Source organism: Pecten maximus, chromosome 3 (assembly GCF_902652985.1).
Source record: "Pecten maximus chromosome 3, xPecMax1.1, whole genome shotgun sequence".
NCBI classification, from domain to species: domain Eukaryota; kingdom Metazoa; phylum Mollusca; class Bivalvia; order Pectinida; family Pectinidae; genus Pecten; species Pecten maximus.
The window spans coordinates 47,764,448-47,791,415 of record NC_047017.1 but is presented as its reverse complement, the minus strand read 5'-3'; the positions used below and the strand labels follow the sequence as shown (position 1 = coordinate 47,791,415).

General features: G+C 38.9%; 1 protein-coding gene and 1 long non-coding RNA gene across 2 annotated transcripts; both read right to left on the bottom strand.

The window, feature by feature from the left end:
- Nucleotides 1-1,193: 1,193 nt before the first annotated feature.
- Nucleotides 1,194-3,152, bottom strand: LOC117324391. Its single transcript, XR_004531972.1, has 2 exons — nucleotides 2,565-3,152; nucleotides 1,194-2,204 (listed from the first exon to the last, which is right to left on the bottom strand). It is a non-coding gene; the product is annotated as an uncharacterized LOC117324391 (long non-coding RNA).
- Nucleotides 3,153-6,268: 3,116 nt separating this feature from the next.
- On the bottom strand, nucleotides 6,269-19,677 carry LOC117324389 (mammalian ependymin-related protein 1-like). The gene is made up of 6 exons (XM_033880235.1): nucleotides 19,538-19,677; nucleotides 18,578-18,612; nucleotides 8,348-8,482; nucleotides 7,651-7,843; nucleotides 7,087-7,177; nucleotides 6,269-6,381 (listed from the first exon to the last, which is right to left on the bottom strand). The coding sequence occupies exons 1-6, from the start codon at nucleotides 19,602-19,604 to the stop codon at nucleotides 6,288-6,290; spliced, it is 615 nt and encodes a 204-aa protein (XP_033736126.1). The 5' UTR covers nucleotides 19,605-19,677; the 3' UTR covers nucleotides 6,269-6,287.
- Between the last annotated feature and the right edge of the window lie 7,291 nt (nucleotides 19,678-26,968).

Here is a 26,968-nt window from a genome sequence, read left to right as displayed (position 1 = left end):
AGAGTGAGAGCTTATGTCGTCACTCCGGCGTCGGCGTCGGCGTCGGCGTCGGCGTCGGCGTTGGTTTTCCAAATGTTAAGTTTTTGGTGCAAGTGTTGAAAGGCATAGTAATTTATGGTAATATGGTCCCTGTGGGGGTCAAACTATCCCCTGCCGGAGTTAAACTAAAAGATTTTTTGGAAAAAAACAACAGATTTTTGAAAAGTTTTTGGTGCAAGTGTTGAAGGTATTAATACATCACTTTATAATTGTACTAGGGTGCTGATAGTTGGTAATAGACTCCCTCTTGGGTTAAACTATCCCCTGCCGGAGTTAAACTAAAAGAGTTTTTTGGGAAAAAACCAGAATTTTCAAATTTTTGGACTTAGAATATTTCTGCGTTAAGTTTTTGGTGCAAGTGTTAAGAGGTTTTAATACATCACTTTATAATTGTACTAGGGTGCTGATATTTGGCAATAGAGTCCCTATGGAGTAAGACAATCCCTTCCTGGAGTAAAACTTAAAAAAAAAAATTGGATTTTTTCTTTTTAAATCTGTTTTTTTGTTTTTGTTTTTAAATCTTTGGAGTTTGTTAAGTTTATATTGTGAGTGTTGGAAGGCATAGTAATACATGGTATTAGGTTCCCTGTGGGGGTTAAACTATCCCTTGCCGGAGTTAAACTGAAATATTTTTTTGGGGAAAAAACACATTTAAAAAAAAAATTGTGCAAATGTTGAAAGCTATTTAACACATCACTTTATGATTGTACTAGGGTGCTGATATTTGGTAAAAGAGTCCCTATGGAGTTACACTATCCCTTCTTGGGGTGAAACTGAAAATAAAACAATGTGAAAATGCTCACAATAGACAATTTATACCGGTCCACATTTTTCAAGGGAGACAACTCTCATTAGGATAATATTTTGTCAAAAAATTGAAGAAATATGTCCAAAAGCAATTACATTTGTATTTAATATATTCATTTAATCTACAACAGCATAGCTTGTCTCCCGAATGTTTGTCAATAAATGATTTATATATATATAAATTGGTATGGTTTTGAAAATTGCATGAATTCACAAAGCATAATCTGATCAAGTAAACAATATAAATATTATTAATGCAATTTGCGAAACCATTCCAATTAATATGTTTTAATTATTTATTGACAAACATTTGCGAGACGAGCTATGCTGTTCTCCAACAGATCTTGTTTTTTCTACTTTCCTAATCGGTTAGTCTGCTTCTTCGGACCATGTCCTCGATAGAATTAATTAATCCTTCCACCAATGAATCAAAATGCAGTTACCAAGTAGCTGAATGGTTTAACATTTGAATGTAATTTTAATCAAATCACCCTACGTCCGTGGTCCATCGACCGACCGTCCGTCCGTCCGTAAACAATCCTTGTTGTCACCATTGCTTGAGTAACACATCTAGAACCATTCTCAGATTCTGAAACGTAAATTTATCTTGATTTGATTTGTATTTGTGCCTGTTTAATTTTCGGGCTGATCAGAAAACAAAAACAAAAAAAGTACGTCATTTTTTTTGTTAATAAAACAATTACATGATTAAGAGGAAGGACGAAAATCGTAGGGGAAGGTTTATATAGATATAGAAAGGTCATTCAATGGTGCTCGCTAAGGCCTTTATGGTGTCTCTTGTTACGGATGTAGTAGTATTATATCCATTAAAATGGAAAGTTAATGATGACGTCATTGTGTTTATCATATATTAAATGCATTCATTATTTCATTCCATTCGTTCATAGTAATAGATTCGAAAGTTAAAACAGATATGCAAAGTTATATCTATATGTAGTCCGTTAGTTTTGTCTTTCCCAAATAGATATCACTTTAAACTTTTTAGAACCCACTATGTAAAGTGTTTTAGATACAGTTCGGCGTATTACGTCTTCCAGATCCAAGGGTTACGTTATTGTCTTCCCCTCACAGAGACGACGCGTGGTCGCAGTACCTATAATTCCGGGCGTGGGCTTATTTATTAGCCCATGTTATCGATATAATTTATTGATTTAACTCCAGGGAATATATTTAGCGTTGAAACTAAGAGAAAGTTTCGTTATATTATGTAGGTATACTCTATAATCTCGATAATAAGCCGCGGCTTATTTTCTTTTTTGGTAAAGAATCCCAGGCTTATTTTCGATATTAATGAGGTCGTAATTAAGACTATAAACGTTACATATATAAACTCCTACCTGTATACATATATAAACTCCTACCTGTATACATATATAAACTCCTACCTGTATACATATATAAACTCCTACCTGTATACATATGTAAACTCCTACCTGTATACATATATAAACTCCTACCTGTATACATATATAAACTCCTACCTGTATACATATATAAACTCCTACCTGTATACATATATAAACTCCTACCTGTATACATATATAAACTCCTACCTGTATACATATGTAAACTCCTACCTGTATACATATGTAAACTCCTACCTGTATACATATATAAACTCCTACCTGTATACATATATAAACTCCTACCTGTATACATATATAAACTCCTACCTGTATACATATATAAACTCCTACCTGTGTTTCATCTTTATAACTTTACTTTCATATCCGCTTCAATGTATCAGTCATACATAACAACAAAAGTCCCTTTGTGTGATACGTGTTCTATTACAGCTTTTAACTTGTCTTACTATTCCTCGATTTCTTGGCTGCTTCGATGCCATTAATGTGAAGTAATTTATTAAGGAAAATGATTCACTTAGCACTAACTCTTTCAATGTATTAGCTCATCATGCAGGGTCTAGATACATTGTCTATGATCATAATCGGATAAGAAAGAAAAAACAAACAAACAATTTTGCAAACGAACGTCTTCCATTGATAATAAACTAATTGTTTATGTATGATTTGTTTTCAGTTCACCAATTATACATTAGTTTATATATATTGTAAATATGTTTAGTGTTGACTCAAACATGAGAAATACTTTGTCATAGATTTGGTGCAAATGTGTATCCTACATGTATTTCCTAAAGCTATTAGAGTTATTTCCCTTATTGCCTGAGTTGACCGTCGACTAAATGGCACGTACATGATGTATATAGGAAAGGAATAAAACTATTTTGATAAATTTGACGATTTAAATGAGTTGTGTTTATTTTGTAGCAATAATGTTTGAGATGTAATATAAAAGATATTAAAAGTGAGTGAGAACAGTGAATTGCAACTACTGATAACATTTCTTCACTTATTATTTAATACATACTCTTAAATATATATCAAAAGTACACACTATCTATAGTTAATGTATTTATAAATGCATAAATACACTTATTTATCCGATGATGTTTGTTTATATGTATTTAAGATAACTGAAGTTTTGTTGATGTTAGTGTTTGATTAATGGCGATAATGTTCTTTGCATTGATGGCGTATCGCCTAAAGTGTCGCCTGAGATGTCGCCTGAAGTGTCGCCTGAAGTGTCGCCTGAGTGTCGCCTGAGGTGTCACCTGAAGTGTCGCCCGAAGTATCGCCTGAAGTGTCGCCTGAAGTGTCGCCTGAAGTGTCGCCTGAGTGTCGCCTGAGGTGTCGCCTGAGTGTCGCCTGAAGTGTCGCCTGAGGTGTCACCTGAAGTGTCGCCTGAGTATCGCCTGAAGTGTCGCCTGAGGTGTCACCTGAAGTGTCGCCTGAGTGTCGTCTGAGTGTCGCCTGAAGTGTCGCCTGAAGTATCGCCTGAAGTGTCGCCTGAAGTGTCGCCTGAAGTGTCGCCTGAGTGTCGCCTGAGGTGTCGCCTGAGTGTCGCCTGAAGTGTCGCCTGAGGTGTCACCTGAAGTGTCGCCTGAGTGTCGCCTGAAGTGTCGCCTGAGGTGTCACCTGAAGTGTCGCCTGAGTGTCGTCTGAGTGTCGCCTAAAGTGTCGCCTGAGGTGTCGCCTGAAGTGTCGCCTGAGTGTCGCCTGAAGTGTCGCCTGAGTGTCGCCTGAAGTGTCGCCTGAGGTGTCGTCTGAGTGTCGCCTAAAGTGTCGCCTGAGGTGTCGCCTGAAGTGTCGCCTGAGTGTCGCCTGAGGTGTCGCCTGAGTGTCGCCTGAGTGTCGTAGATAAGAACGCCTTCCAGTATTAAGACTTGTCGTTCTTGGTACATAAATGTAGATCCGAGATGTGTTCGCGGCGAAGTTTCACCGGAATACGAAGTGACATTTGTTTGTACTCCACTAATGTTTTAAACTGACATTACTGTTAACTTCTCCTATATTATTATAACTTCATCATTTCTATTATGAAACAATGTTTTTAATCTGACCATCCTACTAAATACGTCAGCTGAACTTTTGACGGAAATTGATTAATATAAGCTTCAAGTTTGTTTCCAAATCCTTCTCCAAACTATATTTTGTAATGTGTCTGTATACTGTTTAAAGTTCAAACCAAAGACATATACTACAGATGGGGACTATAGAAATCTTGGATGTCCACCATTACGTCGTTATGGGAATCTTATCGTTGCTACTCTCGGTTATATTTTACCTTTTATGTATTCTTACTCACTTCAAAATTCTAAATTGAAAAAATGATACACATGTAGGTTGATAAGAGGTGTATTTTTCCATTTATCATTTAAGTTTATAAACGAACAGGCGGAATGGTTATAGCAGATGTTGCTAAAAGATAGGTCGCACTACACGTTTCTCGACTCAACGGAGATACAGGGACCTGGGAATGTGTCACAAAAAAATACACAACAAAACACAGGCTTCATTTATATACTAATTAGCAAAGATGCAAATACACCTATCCTACGGTTCCTAGCAGTCCAGGAAATGAGGAGTTTAAGGTGGGAAGACCCTTGTCGTTCCCAGAGTGGAACTGAATAGCCACAGTAGTGGAAAGATATCGAGGGTAAGAACAAGGTAGGTATCATTTTCTGTATTAAAATGACCAATTTACTTTTGTCGCATTACACATTCTAGAAAATCTTTACACCGAGGACAGACACGTGCAGACGGTGTATCTATGGTATGTTACCAGGCCCACATCTGTACTAGAGATCTATCTGTTTCCGGACATTTCCTTGTACAAATATTACAAGGTTACTACATTAACAGGATCAAATTCTAATATTTATATAATTTATATAAAAAGAAAATGTCACAATCTGGGTAGCATCAATGTTGACCTGTTAACCCTATATTGACCTGTTAGCCCTATGTTGACCTGTTAGCCCTATGTTGACCTGTTAACCCTATGTTGACCTGTTAGTCCTATGTTGACCTGTTAGTCCTATGTTGACCTGTTAGCCCTATGTTGACCTGTTAGCCCTATGTTGACCTGTTAACCCTATGTTGACCTTTTAGCCCTATGTTGACCTGTTAGTCCTATGTTGACCTGTTAGTCCTATGTTGACCTGTTAGTCCTATGTTGACCTGTTAGTCCTATGTTGACCTGTTAACCCTATGTTGACCTTTTAGCCCTATGTTGACCTGTTAGTCCTATGTTGACCTGTTAGCCCTATGTTGACCTGTTAACCCTATGTTGACCTGTTAGTCCTATGTTGACCTGTTAGCCCTATGTTGACCTGTTGACCTTATGCTAACCCTATGTTGACCTGTTAACCCTATGTTGACCTGAGCCCTTTGTTGACCCTATGCTAACTCTATGTTGACCTTTAGATCCTACGTTAATCCTATGTTGAGTTGTCAACCCTATTTTTTTGCCTTATTTTGACCTAATAGTTCACCAGAAATAACTCGGAATCATTGCCTTTCAGTCATTGATCGACCTACTCACTCCATCTCAATATCGCCATATAGTCGGCCAAGTTGTCGTTTATTTAAAATAAATGACAGACGATATTTTATATTCTTTATGAGATATCTTTTGTAACAAATAAAATATCATACATTTCACCAATGAATTACCGGATACTTATCAACTAAATAAAGACTTTACATCATCACTAGTCTCACTTTAAGTACTGGATCAACATTACTCCATGGATCATATCAGCTTGGCTTGTCGTACAATGTACGTCTCTCGCCTGTAAGTGAAGGTCCACCCGACAACGACTCGGTCCGATATCGGCGATATCATGTAGATATGTTATTATGACTAAATGAAATGAGCGGTAACTTGGACAAAGGTGAAATCGAATCTTATTTACTGTATGATTTAACTTTGAATAAAGATGTCAATTTGCGATCTGAATATAAGTAATTTTGATGTTAATAAGTGTACAGATAGAAAGGTGATTGTTGCTTTAAACATAGAAATATGAAAAAATATGCATGTTTTCCTAAAGCTCTTTATTGCGATATGTTTTCTCCTGCTACAGTAGCGCATTGTGGTGGAGGTACAAACATCATTGGGTCAGTTATCCCTACGGTTAGGTCGTAATACCTACAACGACAAAATACTTAGTTAGATAAACTTACTGATACATTGCCATCTTATCTGTCAAGAAAATATGTTAAAACAAATATCAAGTAAAACAATATGTCAACACATACATAAAAACAGGATAACAAGCAAAATGCAGTGACAATATGATGTACTGCTAACACTGTATGAGGTAGAGGGGTGTGCGACATCAGTTTCGTTTTTTACTGAAAACTACACTGCAGTATATATCACTCGCGGACATAACTTTAAAATACATAAAGGATTCTCAAGATTAGATATCAGAAAGTATTCATTCACGCAGAGAAATGTGGATATGTGGAAAAACTTGATGAACATTGGAAAAATCTGCCACAAAAGTGCTTTTTTCAAAGAGAAAATCAAGCTGTGCATTGTTATTTATTATTTCAATAACTCTATTACGAGCTGACAATCAAAGGATGTAAATCATGTACATATTTTATGTATGCTGTCAGTTCTATGTATCTATGTATAACTGATGACAATGTTACATTAAATAACCTCTATTTAGTACTGTGTGGTAAATACGTGTGTGTGTTTGAATATGACAGCTAGTTATACTTACGAAATTTAATAACACATATAATATACTGTGTGGTAATTAGATGTGTGTGTGTGTGTTGGGTGTGTGTGTGTGGGGGGGGTGGGGGGGGGGGGGGGGGTTAGACAGCTAGTTATACTTACGAAATTTCGGACTTAGTTTTCTCCATTGGGTTATAGTAAAAGTTAGAGACAGGCACGCACCCTGGTGACGTCACCAATCCAAAATATTCCTCTGTAAATATAACAATGTGATTTTCGCCAAGTCAGTAATTTATGGCCAGGTTTTCACCAGATGCTACAAGATGTCGCGGATATCTCGTTATCTAGAATGTTTATTCAGTGTTTATCTAATCACTAAATCTGTATTTCTTTTGATTTTAAAGTTGAGAGAATAGCTGTTTATCACGACATAAGAGAAGTTTGTCATAAATACTAATATCAGCTATGCTTTATTTTTCCTTTACTGAGAAGCAAGTTGTCTTTCTTCAAACAAGCATGTAGAGTGAAGGTTATAGCGATTTTAAAACATTTTTTATCTGTATATTGCTTGTCGAATATTGTACTACCGTAACTATTGCAGCATCTGACATGCCATCAACGAAAAGGAAAATCGTATTAATTTGTTTTAACAAGTTACAAAAAAAACCTAAAAAACTAAAAACAAAACTACGAAGGTTGCAGAAATTGCCAAGTTGTTACACGCACCATGGAATGATCCGAATGTCACATTGGCCCTGAAAGACTGGACTGTGATGAACTGGCCAGAGAATCCCGAAGCTCCGAGGGTGAAGGTGTAGGTGAACTCGGCGTTAGGGGGGACACCTCGGTGACGGAAGGGGCGGTTAATAGCAGTCACGTTACATTGTTTAGTCTTCATATTTATACTGTATCGTTTGTTCTGAAATAGGGTCATGTAATTTTGAGGTAAGCAAATTATATTAATTTACATTTTATGCTTATTTCTATGATAAAAGCACTGTTGGTGATTTGACAACTATTCTAATACATGTAAATCGTTAACCAGATATGCTCCATGGAAAATTTATATTTTTCCTTGCGGACTTTATTGCTACTTATATAATCAGATTGCAGAAAATTATATCTCGCGCTGATCCAAATTCAGCTAAGCACATTCGGAATGTTGGTCTACAAGGAGAAACAGATTATTATTGACTTAATTATAAATGAGAATTCGTTATTACGAGTCCATGCATACAGCGTGTTGATCATGATGCCACCCCAATATGGCTACACATCACTGAAGATAAAATGTAAAGTTTCATTACCGTTTACGATTTTTTTTTGATTTTTTTTTTTTTTTTGCTTTAAACAATTTCTAACTAATGAAGTATTTATTATAGATCTATGAGTGATAATGAGTATAATCTAGTTAATTACAAACCTCATTGTACAGTGTGAGGATGTCGAAAAACTCCCGGGTGGAGTTATCCTCAATTTCAGCAATGTTCCTCTCCCTTCCACTCGACCCATCATAGTAAACTTTGTGCCACTCCTCAAAGTCCTTACCAAACTCTGCCTAATGACAAAACAAATGGCTGATATTTGTATTACATCAACTTCAAATAACTTAAAACAAACGTCTGTCATCTTCAAAAGAATAGCTTCGATGAGTTTTATTATTACATTCCTATTTCTCCTCTAACGTCCTATTGTCTGGTGATAAATTATATATATATTATATACCCAGATTGTTACTCTGCCGTGAACTTCCGTCCTGTCTCTCCCTCTAACGTCCTATTGTCTGGTGATGAATTATATATATACATATACCCAGATTGTTACTCTGCCGTGAACTTCCGTCCTGTCGCTCCTCTAACGTCCTATTGTCTGGTGATGACTTATGTATATATTATTATCTAATGACTTTGTCATATTGTTGATTTATATTCGTTTGCCCAATCATCCTTGATATGTACAAAATTAAGGTACGGTTAATAGTATGTGTTTGTATTGTGCATGACGATGGTATTGTTGAATAAGGAATTATCTCCCTGTTCCTAATGTTGAATGATAATGTTGTAACGTATCTCGTTGATGTATCAGATATCACCAACCCTACTACGTGTTAGTCAGATATCTACCGTGATGTATCAGATATCACCAACCCTGCTACGTGTTAGTCAGATATCTACCGTGATGTGTCAGATATCACCAACCCTGCTACGTGTTAGTCAGATATCTACCGTGATGTATCAGATATCACCAACCCTGCTACGTGTTAGTCACATATCTACCGTGATGTATCAAATATCACCAACCCTGCTACGTGTTAGTCAGATATCTACCGTGATATGTCAGATATCACCGACCCTGTTACGTGTTAGTCAGATATCTACCGTGATGTATCAGATATCACCAACCCTGCTACGTGTTAGTCAGATATCTACCGTGATGTATCAGATATCACCAACCCTGCTACGTGTTAGTCAGATATCTACCGTGATGTATCAGATATCACCAACCCTGCTACGTGTTAGTCAGATATCTACCGTGATGTGTCAGATATCACCAACCCTGCTACGTGTTAGTCAGATATCTACCGTGATGTATCAGATATCACCAACCCTGCTACGTGTTAGTCAGATATCTACCGTGATGTGTCAGATATCACCAACCCTGCTACGTGTTAGTCAGATATCTACCGTGATGTATCAGATATCACCAACCCTGCTACGTGTTAGTCAGATATCTACCGTGATGTGTCGGATATCACCAACCCTGCTACGTGTTAGTCAGATATCTACCGTGATGTGTCGGATATCACCAACCCTGCTACGTGTTAGTCAGATATCTACCGTGATGTATCAGATATCACCAACCCTGCTACGTGTTAGTCAGATATCTACCGTGATGTGTCAGATATCACCAACCCTGCTACGTGTTAGTCAGATATCTACCGTGATGTGTCAGATATCACCAACCCTGCTACGTGTTAGTCAGATATCTACCGTGATGTAGTCAGATATCACCAACCCTGCTACGTGTTAGTTAGATATCTACCGTGATGTATCAGATATCACCAACCCTGCTACGTGTTAGTCAGATATCTACCGTGATGTATCAGATATCACCAACCCTGCTACGTGTTAGTCAGATATCTACCGTGATGTATCAGATATCACCAACCCTGCTACGTGTTAGTCAGATATCTACCGTGATGTATCAGATATCACCAACCCTGCTACGTGTTAGTCAGATATCTACCGTGATGTGTCAGGATATCACCAACCCTGCTACGTGTTAGTCAGATATCTACCGTGATGTATCAGATATCACCAACCCTGCTACGTGTTAGTCAGATATCTACCGTGATGTATCAGATATCACCAACCCTGCTACGTGTTAGTCAGATATCTACCGTGATGTGTCAGATATCACCAACCCTGCTACGTGTTAGTCAGATATCTACCGTGATGTGTCAGATATCACCAACCCTGCTACGTGTTAGTCAGATATCTACCGTGATGTGTCAGATATCACCAACCCTGCTACGTGTTAGTCAGATATCTACCGTGATGTGTCGGATATCACCAACCCTGCTACGTGTTAGTCAGATATCTACCGTGATGTGTCAGATATCACCAACCCTGCTACGTGTTAGTCAGATATCTACCGTGATGTAGTCAGATATCACCAACCCTGCTACGTGTTAGTCATATATCTACCGTGATGTGTCAGATATCACCAACCCTGCTACGTGTTAGTCAGATATCTACCGTGATGTGTCAGATATCACCAACCCTGCTACGTGTTAGTCAGATATCTACCGTGATGTGTCAGATATCACCAACCCTGCTACGTGTTAGTCAGATATCTACCGTGATGTGTCAGATATCACCAACCCTGCTACGTGTTAGTCAGATATCTACTGTGATGTGTCAGGATATCACCAACCCTGCTACGTGTTAGTCAGATATCTACCGTGATGTGTCAGATATCACCAACCCTGCTACGTGTTAGTCAGATATCTACCGTGATGTATCAGATATCACCAACCCTGCTACGTGTTAGTCAGATATCTACCGTGATGTATCAGATATCACCAACCCTGCTACGTGTTAGTCAGATATCTACCGTGATGTATCAGATATCACCAACCCTGCTACGTGTTAGTCAGATATCTACCGTGATGTATCAGATATCACCAACCCTGCTACGTGTTAGTCAGGATATCTACCGTGATGTATCAGATATCACCAACCCTGCTACGTGTTAGTCAGATATCTACCGTGATGTATCAGATATCACCAACCCTGCTACGTGTTAGTCAGATATCTACCGTGATGTATCAGATATCACCAACCCTGCTACGTGTTAGTCAGATATCTACCGTGATGTATCAGATATCACCAACCCTGCTACGTGTTAGTCAGATATCTACCGTGATGTGTCAGATATCACCAACCCTGCTACGTGTTAGTCAGATATCTACCGTGATGTGTCGGATATCACCAACCCTGCTACGTGTTAGTCAGATATCTACCGTGATGTGTCAGATATCACCAACCCTGCTACGTGTTAGTCAGATATCTACCGTGATGTATCAGATATCACCAACCCTGCTACGTGTTAGTCAGATATCTACCGTGATGTGTCGGATATCACCAACCCTGCTACGTGTTAGTCAGATATCTACCGTGATGTGTCAGATATCACCAACCCTGCTACGTGTTAGTCAGGATATCTACCGTGATGTATCAGATATCACCAACCCTGCTACGTGTTAGTCAGATATCTACCGTGATGTATCAGATATCACCAACCCTGCTACGTGTTAGTCAGATATCTACCGTGATGTATCAGATATCACCAACCCTGCTACGTGTTAGTCAGATATCTACCGTGATGTGTCGGATATCACCAACCCTGCTACGTGTTAGTCAGATATCTACCGTGATGTATCAGATATCACCAACCCTGCTACGTGTTAGTCAGATATCTACCGTGATGTGTCGGATATCACCAACCCTGCTACGTGTTAGTCAGATATCTACCGTGATGTGTCGGATATCACCAACCCTGCTACGTGTTAGTCAGATATCTACCGTGATGTATCAGATATCACCAACCCTGCTACGTGTTAGTCAGATATCTACCGTGATGTGTCAGATATCACCAACCCTGCTACGTGTTAGTCAGATATCTACCGTGATGTAGTCAGATATCACCAACCCTGCTACGTGTTAGTCAGATATCTACCGTGATGTATCAGATATCACCAACCCTGCTACGTGTTAGTCAGATATCTACCGTGATGTGTCAGATATCACCAACCCTGCTACGTGTTAGTCAGATATCTACCGTGATGTATCAGATATCACCAACCCTGCTACGTGTTAGTCAGATATCTACCGTGATGTGTCGGATATCACCAACCCTGCTACGTGTTAGTCAGATATCTACCGTGATGTGTCAGATATCACCAACCCTACTACGTGTTAGTCAGATATCTACCGTGATGTGTCAGATATCACCAACCCTGCTACGTGTTAGTCAGATATCTACCGTGATGTGTCAGATATCACCAACCCTGTTACGTGTTAGTCAGATATCTACCGTGATGTGTCAGATATCACCAACCCTGCTTACGTGTTAGTCAGATATCTACCGTGATGTGTCAGATATCACCAACCCTGCTACGTGTTAGTCAGATATCTACCGTGATGTGTCAGGATATCACCAACCCTGCTACGTGTTAGTCAGATATCTACCGTGATGTATCAGATATCACCAACCCTGCTACGTGTTAGTCAGATATCTACCGTGATGTGTCAGATATCACCAACCCTGTTACGTGTTAGTCAGATATCTACCGTGATGTGTCAGATATCACCAACCCTGTTACGTGTTAGTCAGATATCTACCGTGATGTATCAGATATCACCAACCCTGCTACGTGTTAGTCAGATATCTACCGTGATGTGTCAGGATATCACCAACCCTGCTTACGTGTTAGTAGATATCTACCGTGATGTATCGATATCACCAACCCTGCTACGTGTTAGTCAGATATCTACCGTGATGTATCAGGATATCACCAACCCTGCTTACGTGTTAGTCAGATATCTACCGTGATGTGTCGGATATCACCAACCCTGTTACATGTAGTCAGATATCTACCGTGATGTATCAGATATCACAACCCCTACTACGTGTTCGTCAGATATCTACCGTGATGTGTCAGATATCACCAACCCGGGTACGTGTTTAGTCAAGATATCTTAGCCGTGATGTAGTCGGATATCACCAACCTGTTACACTGTTAGTCGATATCTACCGTGAGGTGCGGATATCACCAACCCTGTTACGTGTTAGTCAGATATCTACCGTGATGTGTCAGATATCACCAACCCTGCTACGTGTTAGTCAGATATCTACCGTGATGTGTCAGATATCACCAACCCTGCTACGTGTTAGTCAGATATCTACCGTGATGTGTCAGATATCACCAACCCTGCTACGTGTTAGTCAGATATCTACCGTGATGTGTCAGATATCACCAACCCTGCTACGTGTTAGTCAGATATCTACCGTGATGTATCAGATATCACCAACCCTGCTACGTGTTAGTCAGATATCTACCGTGATGTGTCAGATATCACCAACCCTGCTACGTGTTAGTCAGATATCTACCGTGATGTATCAGATATCACCAACCCTGCTACGTGTTAGTCAGATATCTACCGTGATGTATCAGATATCACCAACCCTGCTACGTGTTAGTCAGATATCTACCGTGATGTGTCAGATATCACCAACCCTGCTACGTGTTAGTCAGATATCTACCGTGATGTATCAGATATCACCAACCCTGCTACGTGTTAGTCAGATATCTACCGTGATGTTTCGGATATCACCAACCCTGCTTCGTGTTAGTCAGATATCTACCGTGATGTGTCGGATATCACCAACCCTGCTACGTGTTAGTCAGATATCTACCTTGATGTGTCCAATATCACCAACCCTGCTACGTGTTAGTCAGATATCTACCGTGATGTGTCAGATATCACCAACCCTGCTACGCGTTAGTCAGATATCTACCGTGATGTGTCGGATATCACCAACCCTGTTACGTGTTAGTCAGATATCTACCGTGATGTGTCTGATATCACCAGCCCTACTACGTGTTAGTCAGATATCTACCGTGATGTGTCGGATATCACCAACCCTACTACGTGTTAGTCAGATATCTACCGTGATGTATCAGATATCACCAACCCTACTACGTGTTAGTCAGATATCTACCGTGATGTGTCGGATATCACCAACCCTGCTACCTGTTATTCAGATATCTACCGTGATGTGTCAGATATCACCAACCCTGCTACGTGTTAGTCAGATATCTACCGTGATGTGTCAGATATCACCAACCCTGCTACGTGTTAGTCAGATATCTACCGTGATGTGTCGGATATCACCGACCCTGCTACGTGTTAGTCAGATATCTACCGTGATGTGTCGGATATCACCAACCCTGCTACGTGTTAGTCAGATATCTACCGTGATGTATCAGATATCACCGACCCTGCTACGTGTTAGTCATATATCTACCGTGATGTAACAGATATCACCAACCCTGCTACGTGTTAGTCAGGTATCTACCGTGATGTGTCAGATATTACCAACCCTGCTACGTGTTAGTAAGATATCTACCGTGATGTATCAGATATCACCAACCCTGCTACGTGTTAGTCAGGTATCTACCGTGATGTAACAGATATCACCAACCCTGCTACGTGTTAGTCAGGTATCTACCGTGATGTGTCAGATATCACCAACCCTGCTACGTGTTAGTCAGATATCTACCGTGATGTATCAGATATCACCAACCCTGCTACGTGTTAGTCAGATATCTACCGTGATGTATCAGATATCACCAACCCTGCTACGTGTTAGTCAGATATCTACCGTGATGTGTCGGATTTCACCAACCCTGCTACGTGTTAGTCAGATATCTACCGTGATGTGTCGGATATCACCAACCCTGCTACGTGTTAGTCAGATATCTACCTTGATGTGTCGGATATCACCAACCCTGCTACGTGTTAGTCAGATATCTACCGTGATGTATCAGATATCACCAACCCTGCTACGTGTAAGTCAGATATCTACCGTGATGTGTCGGATATCACCAACCCTGCTACGTGTTAGTCAGATATCTACCGTGATGTGTCGGATATCACCAACCCTGCTACGTGTTAGTCAGGTATCTACCGTGATGTATCAGATATCACCAACCCTGCTACCTGTTAGTCAGATATCTACCGTGATGTATCAGATATCACCAACCCTGCTACGTGTTAGTCAGATATCTACCGTGATGTATCAGATATCACCAACCCTGCTACGTGTTAGTCAGATATCTACCGTGATGTGTCGGATATCACCAACCCTGCTACGTGTTAGTCAGATATCTACCGTGATGTATCAGATATCACCAACCCTGCTACGTGTTAGTCAGATATCTACCGTGATGTGTCGGATATCACCAACCCTGTTACGTGTTAGTCAGATATCTACCGTGATGTGTCGGATATCACCAACCCTGTTACATGTTAGTCAGATATCTACCGTGATGTATCAGATATCACCAACCCTACTACGTGTTAGTCAGATATCTACCGTGATGTGTCAGATATCACCAACCCTGCTACCTGTTAGTCAGATATCTACCGTGATGTATCAGATATCACCAACCCTGCTACGTGTTAGTCAGATATCTACCGTGATGTATCAGATATCACCAACCCTGCTACGTGTTAGTCATATATCTACCGTGATGTGTCGGATATCACCAACCCTGTTACGTGTTAGTCAGATATCTACCGTGATGTATCAGATATCACCAACCCTGCTACGTGTTAGTCAGATATCTACCGTGATGTTTCGGATATCACCGACCCTGCTACGTGTTAGTCAGATATCTACCGTGATGTGTCGGATATCACCAACCCTGCTACGTGTTAGTCAGATATCTACCGTGATGTGTCCAATATCACCAACCCTGTTACGTGTTAGTCAGATATCTACCGTGATGTATCAGATATCACCAACCCTGCTACATGTTAGTCAGATATCTACCGTGATGTGTCAGATATCACCAACCCTGCTACGTGTTAGTCAGATATCTACCGCGATGTGTCAGATATCACCAACCCTGCTACGTGTTAGTAAGATATCTACCATGATGTATCAGATATCACCAACCCTGCTACGTGTTAGTCAGACATCTACCGTGATGTATCCGATATCACCAACCCTGTTACGTGTTAGTCAGATATCTACCGTGATGTGTCGGATATCACCAACCCTGTTACATGTTAGTCAGATATCTACCGTGATGTATCAGATATCACCAACCCTACTACGTGTTAGTCAGATATCTACCGTGATGTGTCAGATATCACCAACCCTGCTACCTGTTAGTCAGATATCTACCGTGATGTATCAGATATCACCAACCCTGCTACGTGTTAGTCAGATATCTACCGTGATGTATCAGATATCACCAACCCTGCTACGTGTTAGTCATATATCTACCGTGATGTGTCGGATATCACCAACCCTGTTACGTGTTAGTCAGATATCTACCGTGATGTATCAGATATCACCAACCCTGCTACGTGTTAGTAAGATATCTACCGTGATGTTTCGGATATCACCGACCCTGCTACGTGTTAGTCAGATATCTACCGTGATGTGTCGGATATCACCAACCCTGCTACGTGTTAGTCAGATATCTACCGTGATGTGTCCAATATCACCAACCCTGTTACGTGTTAGTCAGATATCTACCGTGATGTGTCGGATATCACCAACCCTGTTACATGTTAGTCAGATATCTACCGTGATGTATCAGATATCACCAACCCTGCTACATGTTAGTCAGATATCTACCGTGATGTGTCAGATATCACCAACCCTGCTACGTGTTAGTCAGATATCTACCGCGATGTGTCAGATATCACCAACCCTGCTACGTGTTAGTAAGATATCTACCATGATGTATCAGATATCACCAACCCTGCTACGTGTTAGTCAGACATCTACCGTGATGTATCCGATATCACCAACCCTGCTACGTGTTAGTCAGATATCTACCGTGATGTGTCGGATATCACCAACCCTGTTACGTGTTAGTCAGATATCTACCGTGATGTGTCTGATATCACCAGCCCTACTACGTGTTAGTCAGATATCTACCGTGATGTGTCGGATATCACCAACCCTACTACGTGTTAGTCAGATATCTACCGTGATGTATCAAATATCACCAACCCTGCTACGTGTTAGTCAGATATCTACCGTGATGTGTCAGATATCACCAACCCTGCTACGTGTTAGTCAGATATCTACCGTGATGTGTCGGATATCACCGACCCTGCTACGTGTTAGTCAGATATCTACCGTGATGTGTCGGATATCACCAACCCTGCTACGTGTTAGTCAGATATCTACCGTGATGTATCAGATATCACCAACCCTGCTACGTGTTAGTCAGGTATCTACCGTGATGTGTCAGATATCACCAACCCTGCTACGTGTTAGTAAGATATCTACCGTGATGTATCAGATATCACCAACCCTGCTACGTGTTAGTCAGGTATCTACCGTGATGTATCAGATATCACCAACCCTGCTACGTGTTAGTCAGGTATCTACCGTGATGTGTCAGATATCACCAACCCTGCTACGTGTTAGTCAGATATCTACCGTGATGTGTCGGATATCACCAACCCTGTTACGTGTTAGTCAGATATCTACCGTGATGTATCAGATATCACCAACCCTGCTACGTGTTAGTCAGATATCTACCGTGATGTGTCGGATATCACTAACCCTGTTACGTGTTAGTCAGATATCTACCGTGATGTATCAGATATCACCAACCCTGTTACGTGTTAGTCAGATATCTACCGTGATGTGTCGGATATCACCAACCCTGCTACGTGTTAGTTAGGTATCTACCGTGATGTGTCAGATATCACCAACCCTGCTACGTGTTAGTTAGATATCTACCGTGATGTATCAGATATCACCAACCCTGCTACGTGTTAGTAAGATATCTACCGTGATGTATCAGATATCACCAACCCTGCTACGTGTTAGTCAGATATCTACCGTGATGTATCAGATATCACCAACCCTGCTACGTGTTAGTCAGATATCTACCGTGATGTGTCAGATATCACCAACCCTACTACGTGTTAGTCAGATATCTACCGTGATGTATCAGATATCACCGACCCTGCTACGTGTTAGTCAGATATCTACCTTGATGTGTCCAATATCACCAACCCTGCTACGTGTTAGTCAGACATCTACCGTGATGTATCCGATATCACCAACCCTGCTACATGTTAGTCAGATATCTACCGTGATGTGTCATATATCACCAACCCTGCTACGTGTTAGTAAGATATCTACCGTGATGTGTCGGATATCACCGACCCTGCTACGTGTTAGTAAGATATCTACCGTGATGTGTCAGATATCACCAACCCTGCTACGTGTTAGTCAGATATCTACCGTGATGTATCAGATATCACATATTCGATGCTGCCTATCCGGTTTTACTAAATTCACGTATGACTGTTAAAATCTTACTTACTACACGTTCTCTGGCCTGCCATTGTGGTGGTGAACCTGAATCAAAATACTCCAATTGAAATACACCAAAATGATAGATATCCTCTGAAGAGTGAACGAAACCAATTTTCTATATACATACACACATTTGATAGTAACTACACATTATTGCCTTTTTGTTAATATTAAAGGATAAATCTTAATCAATTGATATATTCACAATCCACAATTTACCCGATGATCTCTGCACAAAAAGCTAACGTCAAGTGAGTATATTGTCAAAAACTAAACATTGCGGAAATGAGTGCATATTTAACTTCTCCACGAGGTAGGCTAACAACAAATGGATGAAGCGTATAGTTACAAGAGAACATTTGACCACGTCACTACTAAATCTGTGTCAATACACGATGTGCTTGACAACCATAGTTAATCTGAGACGGAAATTGTGGATTTTGAATATATCAATCAATTTTAAAAAATCAAAAAGGTGTTGAGTTGTTTGTTTTAATTTTGTTAACAATATTGGTGTCTTTACGTAGATTCACTGGAACTATATTATCTTAGCAACCGCGGCTGCCGTTCTTACCAACTTCGCAACTGCGTATACGGTAGTATACTCGCAATTGGCAACGAACCTATCCTAAAGAGCGCTAACCTTAGTAAATGTTCGTTGCCAACTGCGGGCATACTACCGTATACGCAGTCAAAATGAGGTACAATCCTTAAATGTTTATACAAAAATTAAAAAGTACGTGCCAAATGTAAAAGAGCAACATAATAGAATTTCTTCGGGATTCAATTAATTTTTTTTTTTTCACTTTAAATTTAGAAGATAAACTTTTGTGGTATTGTAATAGTGTGAAATATGGAACGTTTAATATTGAACAAAAGTCGATTATAATTACTCTTTGTCAGAGATGTATTATCTATTTAGTCAAATGATATAACATTTACAACAAGAGATTCTGTCAGTACTTACTGCATGGTACGGGTACCTGTCCGAACACCGCTCCCACCACCGAGAGGAAAACTAGAGTCACCTTCATGTCGCCGTGAGAATTAGACAGAAACTAGACTGACGACTTGGTACCTCATATAGCAGCCCATCTTATCAGTGACCGACAGTTATCGTGAAAGTGTGCCATGCCTTAGTTAAACCTATAATGGAACAATGCAGGTCTTTGGTATGTAGAAAACCCGAATCTGGATACATAGTATAGTATGGACCAATCGCTTTCAACTATAACAAAAAAACAAATGTAAGAACCTGTTTCCTCCATTTTAATATAATGTTTGTTTAATACATGAATTGTCAATGCTTGTGACCCAAATAAAAGATGGACCACAGGAATGAATGGAAAGGACCATCGAAACTACGATATAAGAATGTAGGTAGTAAAATATAGTCACTTGAATTTAAACAAGTTTACCTCCTTGTAGTAATTACAGTATACCGTACTCATAATCCTAGGAACAACTGCCCAACTTACATGTCTGTTAACCAATATGAGGCCGCCACAATACACATTGTTTTAAGTATTACTATTATAAGGTTAGTCAAATTGAAAGTTGGCTTTATTATTGTTACACAAACTTGGGCACTAATTTACATTCTGAATTGACTTTTAATTGATTATTTTACTTCGTAAAACATAGTTCTGTCGTTGTGTTATTATATTTTCACCGAAATTATACACATATATCATAACACTATGATCCATATCAGAACAAAGGCACATCATCATTCAATGTACCAAGTGTTACCTATCGTCATATACATGTTTCAGATTTTGATATTCCCTTTGATCTGTTTCGAGTCTAGTCGCCTCCAATAATAACTTCATGTCCATCACTGTGAGTCCTAGAAGGACGAAACTGCTGTATGATGTCCCTAACATCACTGACGAGTCCTAGAAGGACGGAACAGCTGTATGATGTCCCTAACATCACTGACGAGTCCTAGAAGGATCAAACAGCTGTATGATGTCCCTAACATCACTGACGAGGCCTAGAAGGACCAAACAGCTGTATGATGTCCCCAACATCACTGACGAGCCCTAGAAGGTATCATGTCCCTAGCATCACTGACGAGCCCTAGAAGGACCAAACAGCTGTATTATGTCCCTAGCATCACTGACGAGTCCTAGAAGGACTGCTGTATGGTGCAGTTTTATTCATTTTGGTTCTACTCTATCAAATATTCATTTCTCTTTTAAAGTCTTGTATGTATTATACCTTGTGTTGCTTTTGTACAATGCTTTGAGATTGCAGGTGTTAGATACTGCTGGTGGAAGTTTTCGTCCCCGAGGTTTATAGTAACTTGTTTGTCAATTATAAATTGATTTGAATTGCGGCATGGTTTAGAATATACTTAATACTTAACGTTTTTATAAAACATACTTAACGTTTTTATAAAAATTATGTTTATTTTTGCTCCTTCCTATACAGACAAGGACATTTCTTTTGATCGGTTTCGAGTTGAAGTGACTTGTGTGATCAACTTGTCAGGTCCTTAGCCTCAATGACGAGTCCTAGAAGGATAAAACAACTTCACAATACAGTTTCGTTCATTTTTGTTAAACTGTATCGCACCCCCAAATTAATGTTGGAAGATTCTAATATCCAGTATGTCTTTTACAGTCCTTCAACAGGAACATTGCCACTACTCTGCGATATTCAATATTTTTCAGAACGATACTTTTTTATGCACTTGTTTGCCATTAGAAAAGCACTCCAGTTCTTTCCCAATACACCAATTACTTTAAACATCATAAATGATAGGTGTGAATGACCTTGACAATAACCTTGTAGAGATAACGGTTTACGATGACATCTGTTATCTACGGAAAGTCATGCCAGGCTACGATGGCACTAACTGTCGCAACTACAGGCAGATGGTATTTTGTAAGAATAATATAAAAGTGTTATCTATATCAGAATTGGAACGTTTTTGCGCATCGTGAAGAAATATTCTATTTACGAACTAAAAATTGCTCGGCAAACCAACGGTTGGGTACTTTTTAGCTCATCCGGTCCGAAGGACCATGGTGTTATACCATACCGTGGCGTCCGTCGTCCATCGTCCGTCCGACGGTCCGTCCTATCAACAATTTAACAAAAACAATGTCTTCTTGATTACTAATTGGAATTTAACCTAATTTGACTTTAACATCTGTAAGTAAAAAAGATTAAAAAAGCAACGGCTGGGTTGACCCACAGATTGCAGAGGGGTGGGCCAAAAGGGAGCAATTTTTACTATTTAAGCATTGAACCGTTATCAAATAATAGTGTACAGTCGATATAAATTCAATTTAAGTGGCAGAATAGATAGAATGTCGCCCGTTAGTATCTATTTCAACTGTATACTACCATTTCGTAACAGTTCAACGCTTTTGATTATATTCATTAGGATAGTTTTATCCACTGCAGGTTATAACGCGTTTAAATTTGCCGCTTACCATGTCACTCAAGTCAAAATACCGGAACAGCCGAAACTTCCAGAAGGAACAATTTAGTCCCTCATTAATAGCATAGACATAAACTATTTTTGCACACATTTGGCTTCATTATATATTTCTAACACTTATGTTTCTATCGACTGAATTTACGTTATTTTCATAAGAATATCAGCTCTTAAACTCTAAATGAAAGTGTCTTGACATTAGGAGAAAACCATCTTTTATAGTAAAATGTTAGTGTTATAACTTAAGTTGCTTTATTTTATGTGATGGTTTATATGATTAAATTTTAACATTCGAAAGCTCACTATGCCGAAAGTAACTAGGCCTATCAGTCATTGATATTCCAACCTTCATCACCTGGAGCTGTATTCATACATGTACATTGACCGAATCACTGTGAATTGTAGTATACTTAAGCATTGAACTGTTACCAAATGGTAGTATACAGTCGATGTGAATACAATTTGGGTGACAGATAAATAGAATATCGGCCGTTAGGGCGACATGAAATATTTATATTCATATACGTTTGTTGAAATCGTCAAATTGTTCAGAATTGCATAATTTCTGATTGTTTGAAATAAAAGCCGTTTTTCGGCGCAATGATATACGGGTTAACATTTAGAAGTGATTCGGCGTTGAACGGGTTTATGTACAGGCCAGACTCGATTCCTTGGAAACACTTATGTTTCTATCGACTGGATTTACGTTATTTTCAGAGGAATATCAGCTCATAAATTCTAAATGAAAGTCGCCTTGACAGTAGGTGAAAACGATTCTTAGGATATTTTGTTCGGAACAGATTCCAGTCTAACCAGTCACATCAGTGTCGCTAACTCAGCAGACGATGTTCAACTTCACAGGGGCTCGACTTTCGGAGTAGGGACTGAGGTAGGCCTTTGTCATTAGTGAACAACCACAAAACTAAAATTCAGTATGCATACACAACCGGAAACAATGGTCGATACTACCGATTTTCACAAAACTTTTTGCTGGACTTTTGATGTTTTCGTGTCTAGCATTTCTTAAAATTCGAAAACGAGCCCCTGTGAGTGTGACGACATTAACTATTTGATAACTAATTATGGATCAAGAATAACGCTTATAATGATTTTGTGACGACTTCATTTTTTAATTATTAATTTTACTCTCATAACTTGTGTTGCTTTATTTTTTGTGGTGGTTCATGTAGATAAATGCTAGTATTCGAAAACTTTCTAGACCGAAAGTATCTGGCGGCCATTGTTTTAACCTACAACACCTGGATTTGTATTCCTACACTGACCTAATCACTGTAAATTGTAGTATACAGTCTCATGAATACAATTTGGTTTACTAACGACATATAGGCATATGCAGCATAGAATGTAAATATATTGCTATAAACTTCTTTTCTCTGGAACTAAGCGGAGGATATTGCTATAAACGTCTTCTTGTATTTTTTAAACCGTTGAGATTCCCACCACACAACCATATATAACATTGCAGGGCATTCAGAGATGAAGACAATCCTTTTGTAAATAGGTCATGTGGTCATTCCCCATACCATCAGTATTGTGTTGCATAAGGTTTGCATTTAGATGCTTTTAAAACAAGAATTAAAAATGAAATCATTCATATAAAGTAAAAAGTCTATTTTACACATTTCCCATGAAAAGCAAAGTACATTTGTATATATCAGTTTGTGTTTTTTTCAAAACATATTTTTTTTTATTATCGAACCACTTCAATTGTTTGATTTACCGCTTTCTCTTTGCCTGGACTTATGTGATTCGTCTGCTGTCGAGGCGAGCTGTCAAATTTCCAATCATGGTCACAAATGCGTTTTTGTGATCAAGAACGTTAACTCATTTGCCCGAGGAGTTCCGAATCTACGAAACTGGGGCAAGGGGGAAATGAAAGTAAATCATTCAAATATGTACTTGTTCTGAATGAATCAAAAGCCTTGCCCAAATCAGTTGGGTGAGGAAGCAAGATTCTACATAAAGGTAGGAAGTGGGGCATGTGGGGTGGCGTCAAACACTGAAAACAAATGTACAATGTAAAAGCAAACTATTTCTGAACTTTAAAGGCTTAGCTTCTTTGTTCAGATAAAGACATGGAGGCAAAGGTGCTGGATCCAAAAGAGGAAGTAACAATGGGCATTGAATGCTTTTCAAATGAATATGACTTGATTACAAATTATCTATGAAACAAGAATGTTCAATGCCTGCAACTATAATATGATAAGGAGAAAAAAAAAATTATATTTTTGCTATGCTGAAGAAAACATTTTACGTCTTGTTATGATCCAGATAAATGGAAAAATCAATGTACACCACTATGTTGACATGGAAGGATACTGAGATCCTTAGTACAAGTTGGATTGTTTATGGCTTGATGCCTGGATTCTTCTTCTTCTTCTTCTTCTTCTTCTTCTTCTTCTTCTTCTTCTTCTTCTCAAAATAATTAACCAATGCATTAGTGTTATACATAATGTTTTATTTACTCATGCCATGTCAGGACCTGGCTCTTGAATGAAAAAAAAATCTTATTGTTTAGTGTATAACACTAATTGACTCGTTGACATCAATCAATTTTGATTTTGTTTTGCAATAAAATTAATTGATATGAGTGCATTTGTAAATTGGTTGTGCTAGTGGAGTTAATTAGACTGGAAAAAATAATACTATTTTGTTTAATTTAGGCTATAAATTTAAATATATTGGTATTTATTTTACCAGTGAAGGGCTAAATTAAAAACACAAAACAGTAAATGGAAAACAACCAACATGTGTTCAATCATCTTCGCTAGCCAAGGCTTCTGATTACGTTACACTACACGAACCCTTGGCGGATATAGGCGTCAGTTCTGGCCCTCTAGCGGAGATTCGAAATTACAACCCTTCACGCATGAAATTTTCGACCAATCAAAACGAGCGTTACCGATTTACTTCATCTGTGATGTTAACAAACACACATGGAGGCTTGTGTCATTTCGATGAGATATGTGATCAATGACTTAAATAGATTTATCAAACACTGCGAATGTTCCCCTAAAGATTGCATGTCTCTGTATATAGGTAAAATGCCATGACATAGTCGACATTGTAGGTCTGTACTGGGTGCCGCAATTTTTGTTTACTGCGAAACCAAGCCCGAGTGTAAAACGCGATTTGATTGGATGCCCTGGGATTCCAGGGCGCGACGGTTTGAACACGACTATATCCGCCAAGGGTTCGTGTAGTGTAACGTAATCAGAAGCCTTGGCTAGCGAAGATGGTGTTCAATATGCATCGCTTATAAGTTGGAGTATGGGTTTGAAGAAATGTATTTGATACTAAAAATAGCAATAGCACAACTAGCTTAAATAATAAATAATCAATATTTTATTAAAAGGACCATTGATTTACGACAAGATAAGTAAGATCTTACTAAAGATATTTACTAAAAACGTTGGCTACATAGAAACTTGATGTTGCTACACGTCAATGCATATCATATAACAGAACAGTACTGTTTTATACATCCATAATCCACTCTATTCGGCATCAGAATCAGAGATCTTTAAATGAAAAAGATCATTTTCTTATATTTACCATTGTATGGCACTGCCACTATATAACCCTACAAATTCAGTTGCGAGTTCACCAGCTTATGAACTGCCAACTGAAATTTGAATTTGAAAATTTCAACAAAAAAATCGCACGACAAATAAAAAATTGCAGATGGTAAATATAACCATTGAACGGCTTTCAGTTGGCATTCATAGTCAATATGAATGCCAACTGAAAGCCGTTCGTTCAATGCTTAAATAACTCTAGTCATGTGGTCGTGATCCATATATTTCGTCATTATTATGTTTATTGTTAGAGTAAGTTAAGTGCTTGATTCAAACTTAAAATTGGGGATGGAATAGGCAGACGCTGACAAAAACAACCATAAAACACTTAAGAAACCATATTGTGTAAGTGATAAGTACCTATTGGATAGTTTTTGTTAAGTTGAAGCTATAAGTAGTATATATATGTCAAAAATAAAAAAATAAATAAGATTGTAGTAGTCACTTGTTAATTATACAATTTATTCTGCAATACTATGTAAGGAAGAACTGGTGGTGGTATGAACTATATATTTCACCAGTAATACTTAATTCTGAAGTGATCTGTCATACGCTACAGAGTTCTTTTGACATTATTGACGATATTATCATCTATTCGATGAAAAGTTTTTTCAATAAATCAATATCTCTGATATTCCACTGGCGCAAGTGTAAAAGAAAGATCTTCTATTGGACACTGTGTTATTCACTATATCTTTTGACATGTTATATTCAGTTTGTCTCTCAAATGCTAATTAGATTGCGCGTCTTGTCACCCTTCTTCCTTCTCATCTGACCTCCGCCATGAGCTTGTACGGTATTACCCCACCCCCCCCCCCCCCCCCCCCCCCCCCCCCCCACCACCACCACCACCACCACACACACACACACACACACACACACACACAAAGTACTATAGTATTTAGAATCTAACGGAATTATGGTTAGTTTGTGTAGATATTATTGTTTGCTATTTATTTAACGGTCAACCATTCATGATAACCATCTGCTGCTTGGCTGAGACTTATTCAGTTACACTTTCTTCATATACACTCGTTTAGTTCACAGCTGGATTTCATGGTTTTCTTTTCATTTGAATGGCATTTCTTCCAACCCAAAACGGCCACCATTGTCTTCGATTTATGATGATTCCACACACTATGATAATCAAACATATGTATGTTGGGGTATTATGACACCGCAAGTATTACTACGTTTTCAATTTCTTCATTAATTAATGTGTCTGCCATTCACTAGCTTCTGATTGGTCAAAATTTAAATATTATCTTATTTTGTTCAGTTTGGTATTATGTAGTTTTCGTCACTTCCGATACCACATACCTGAATCCCTGATTTTACAATGTGACCA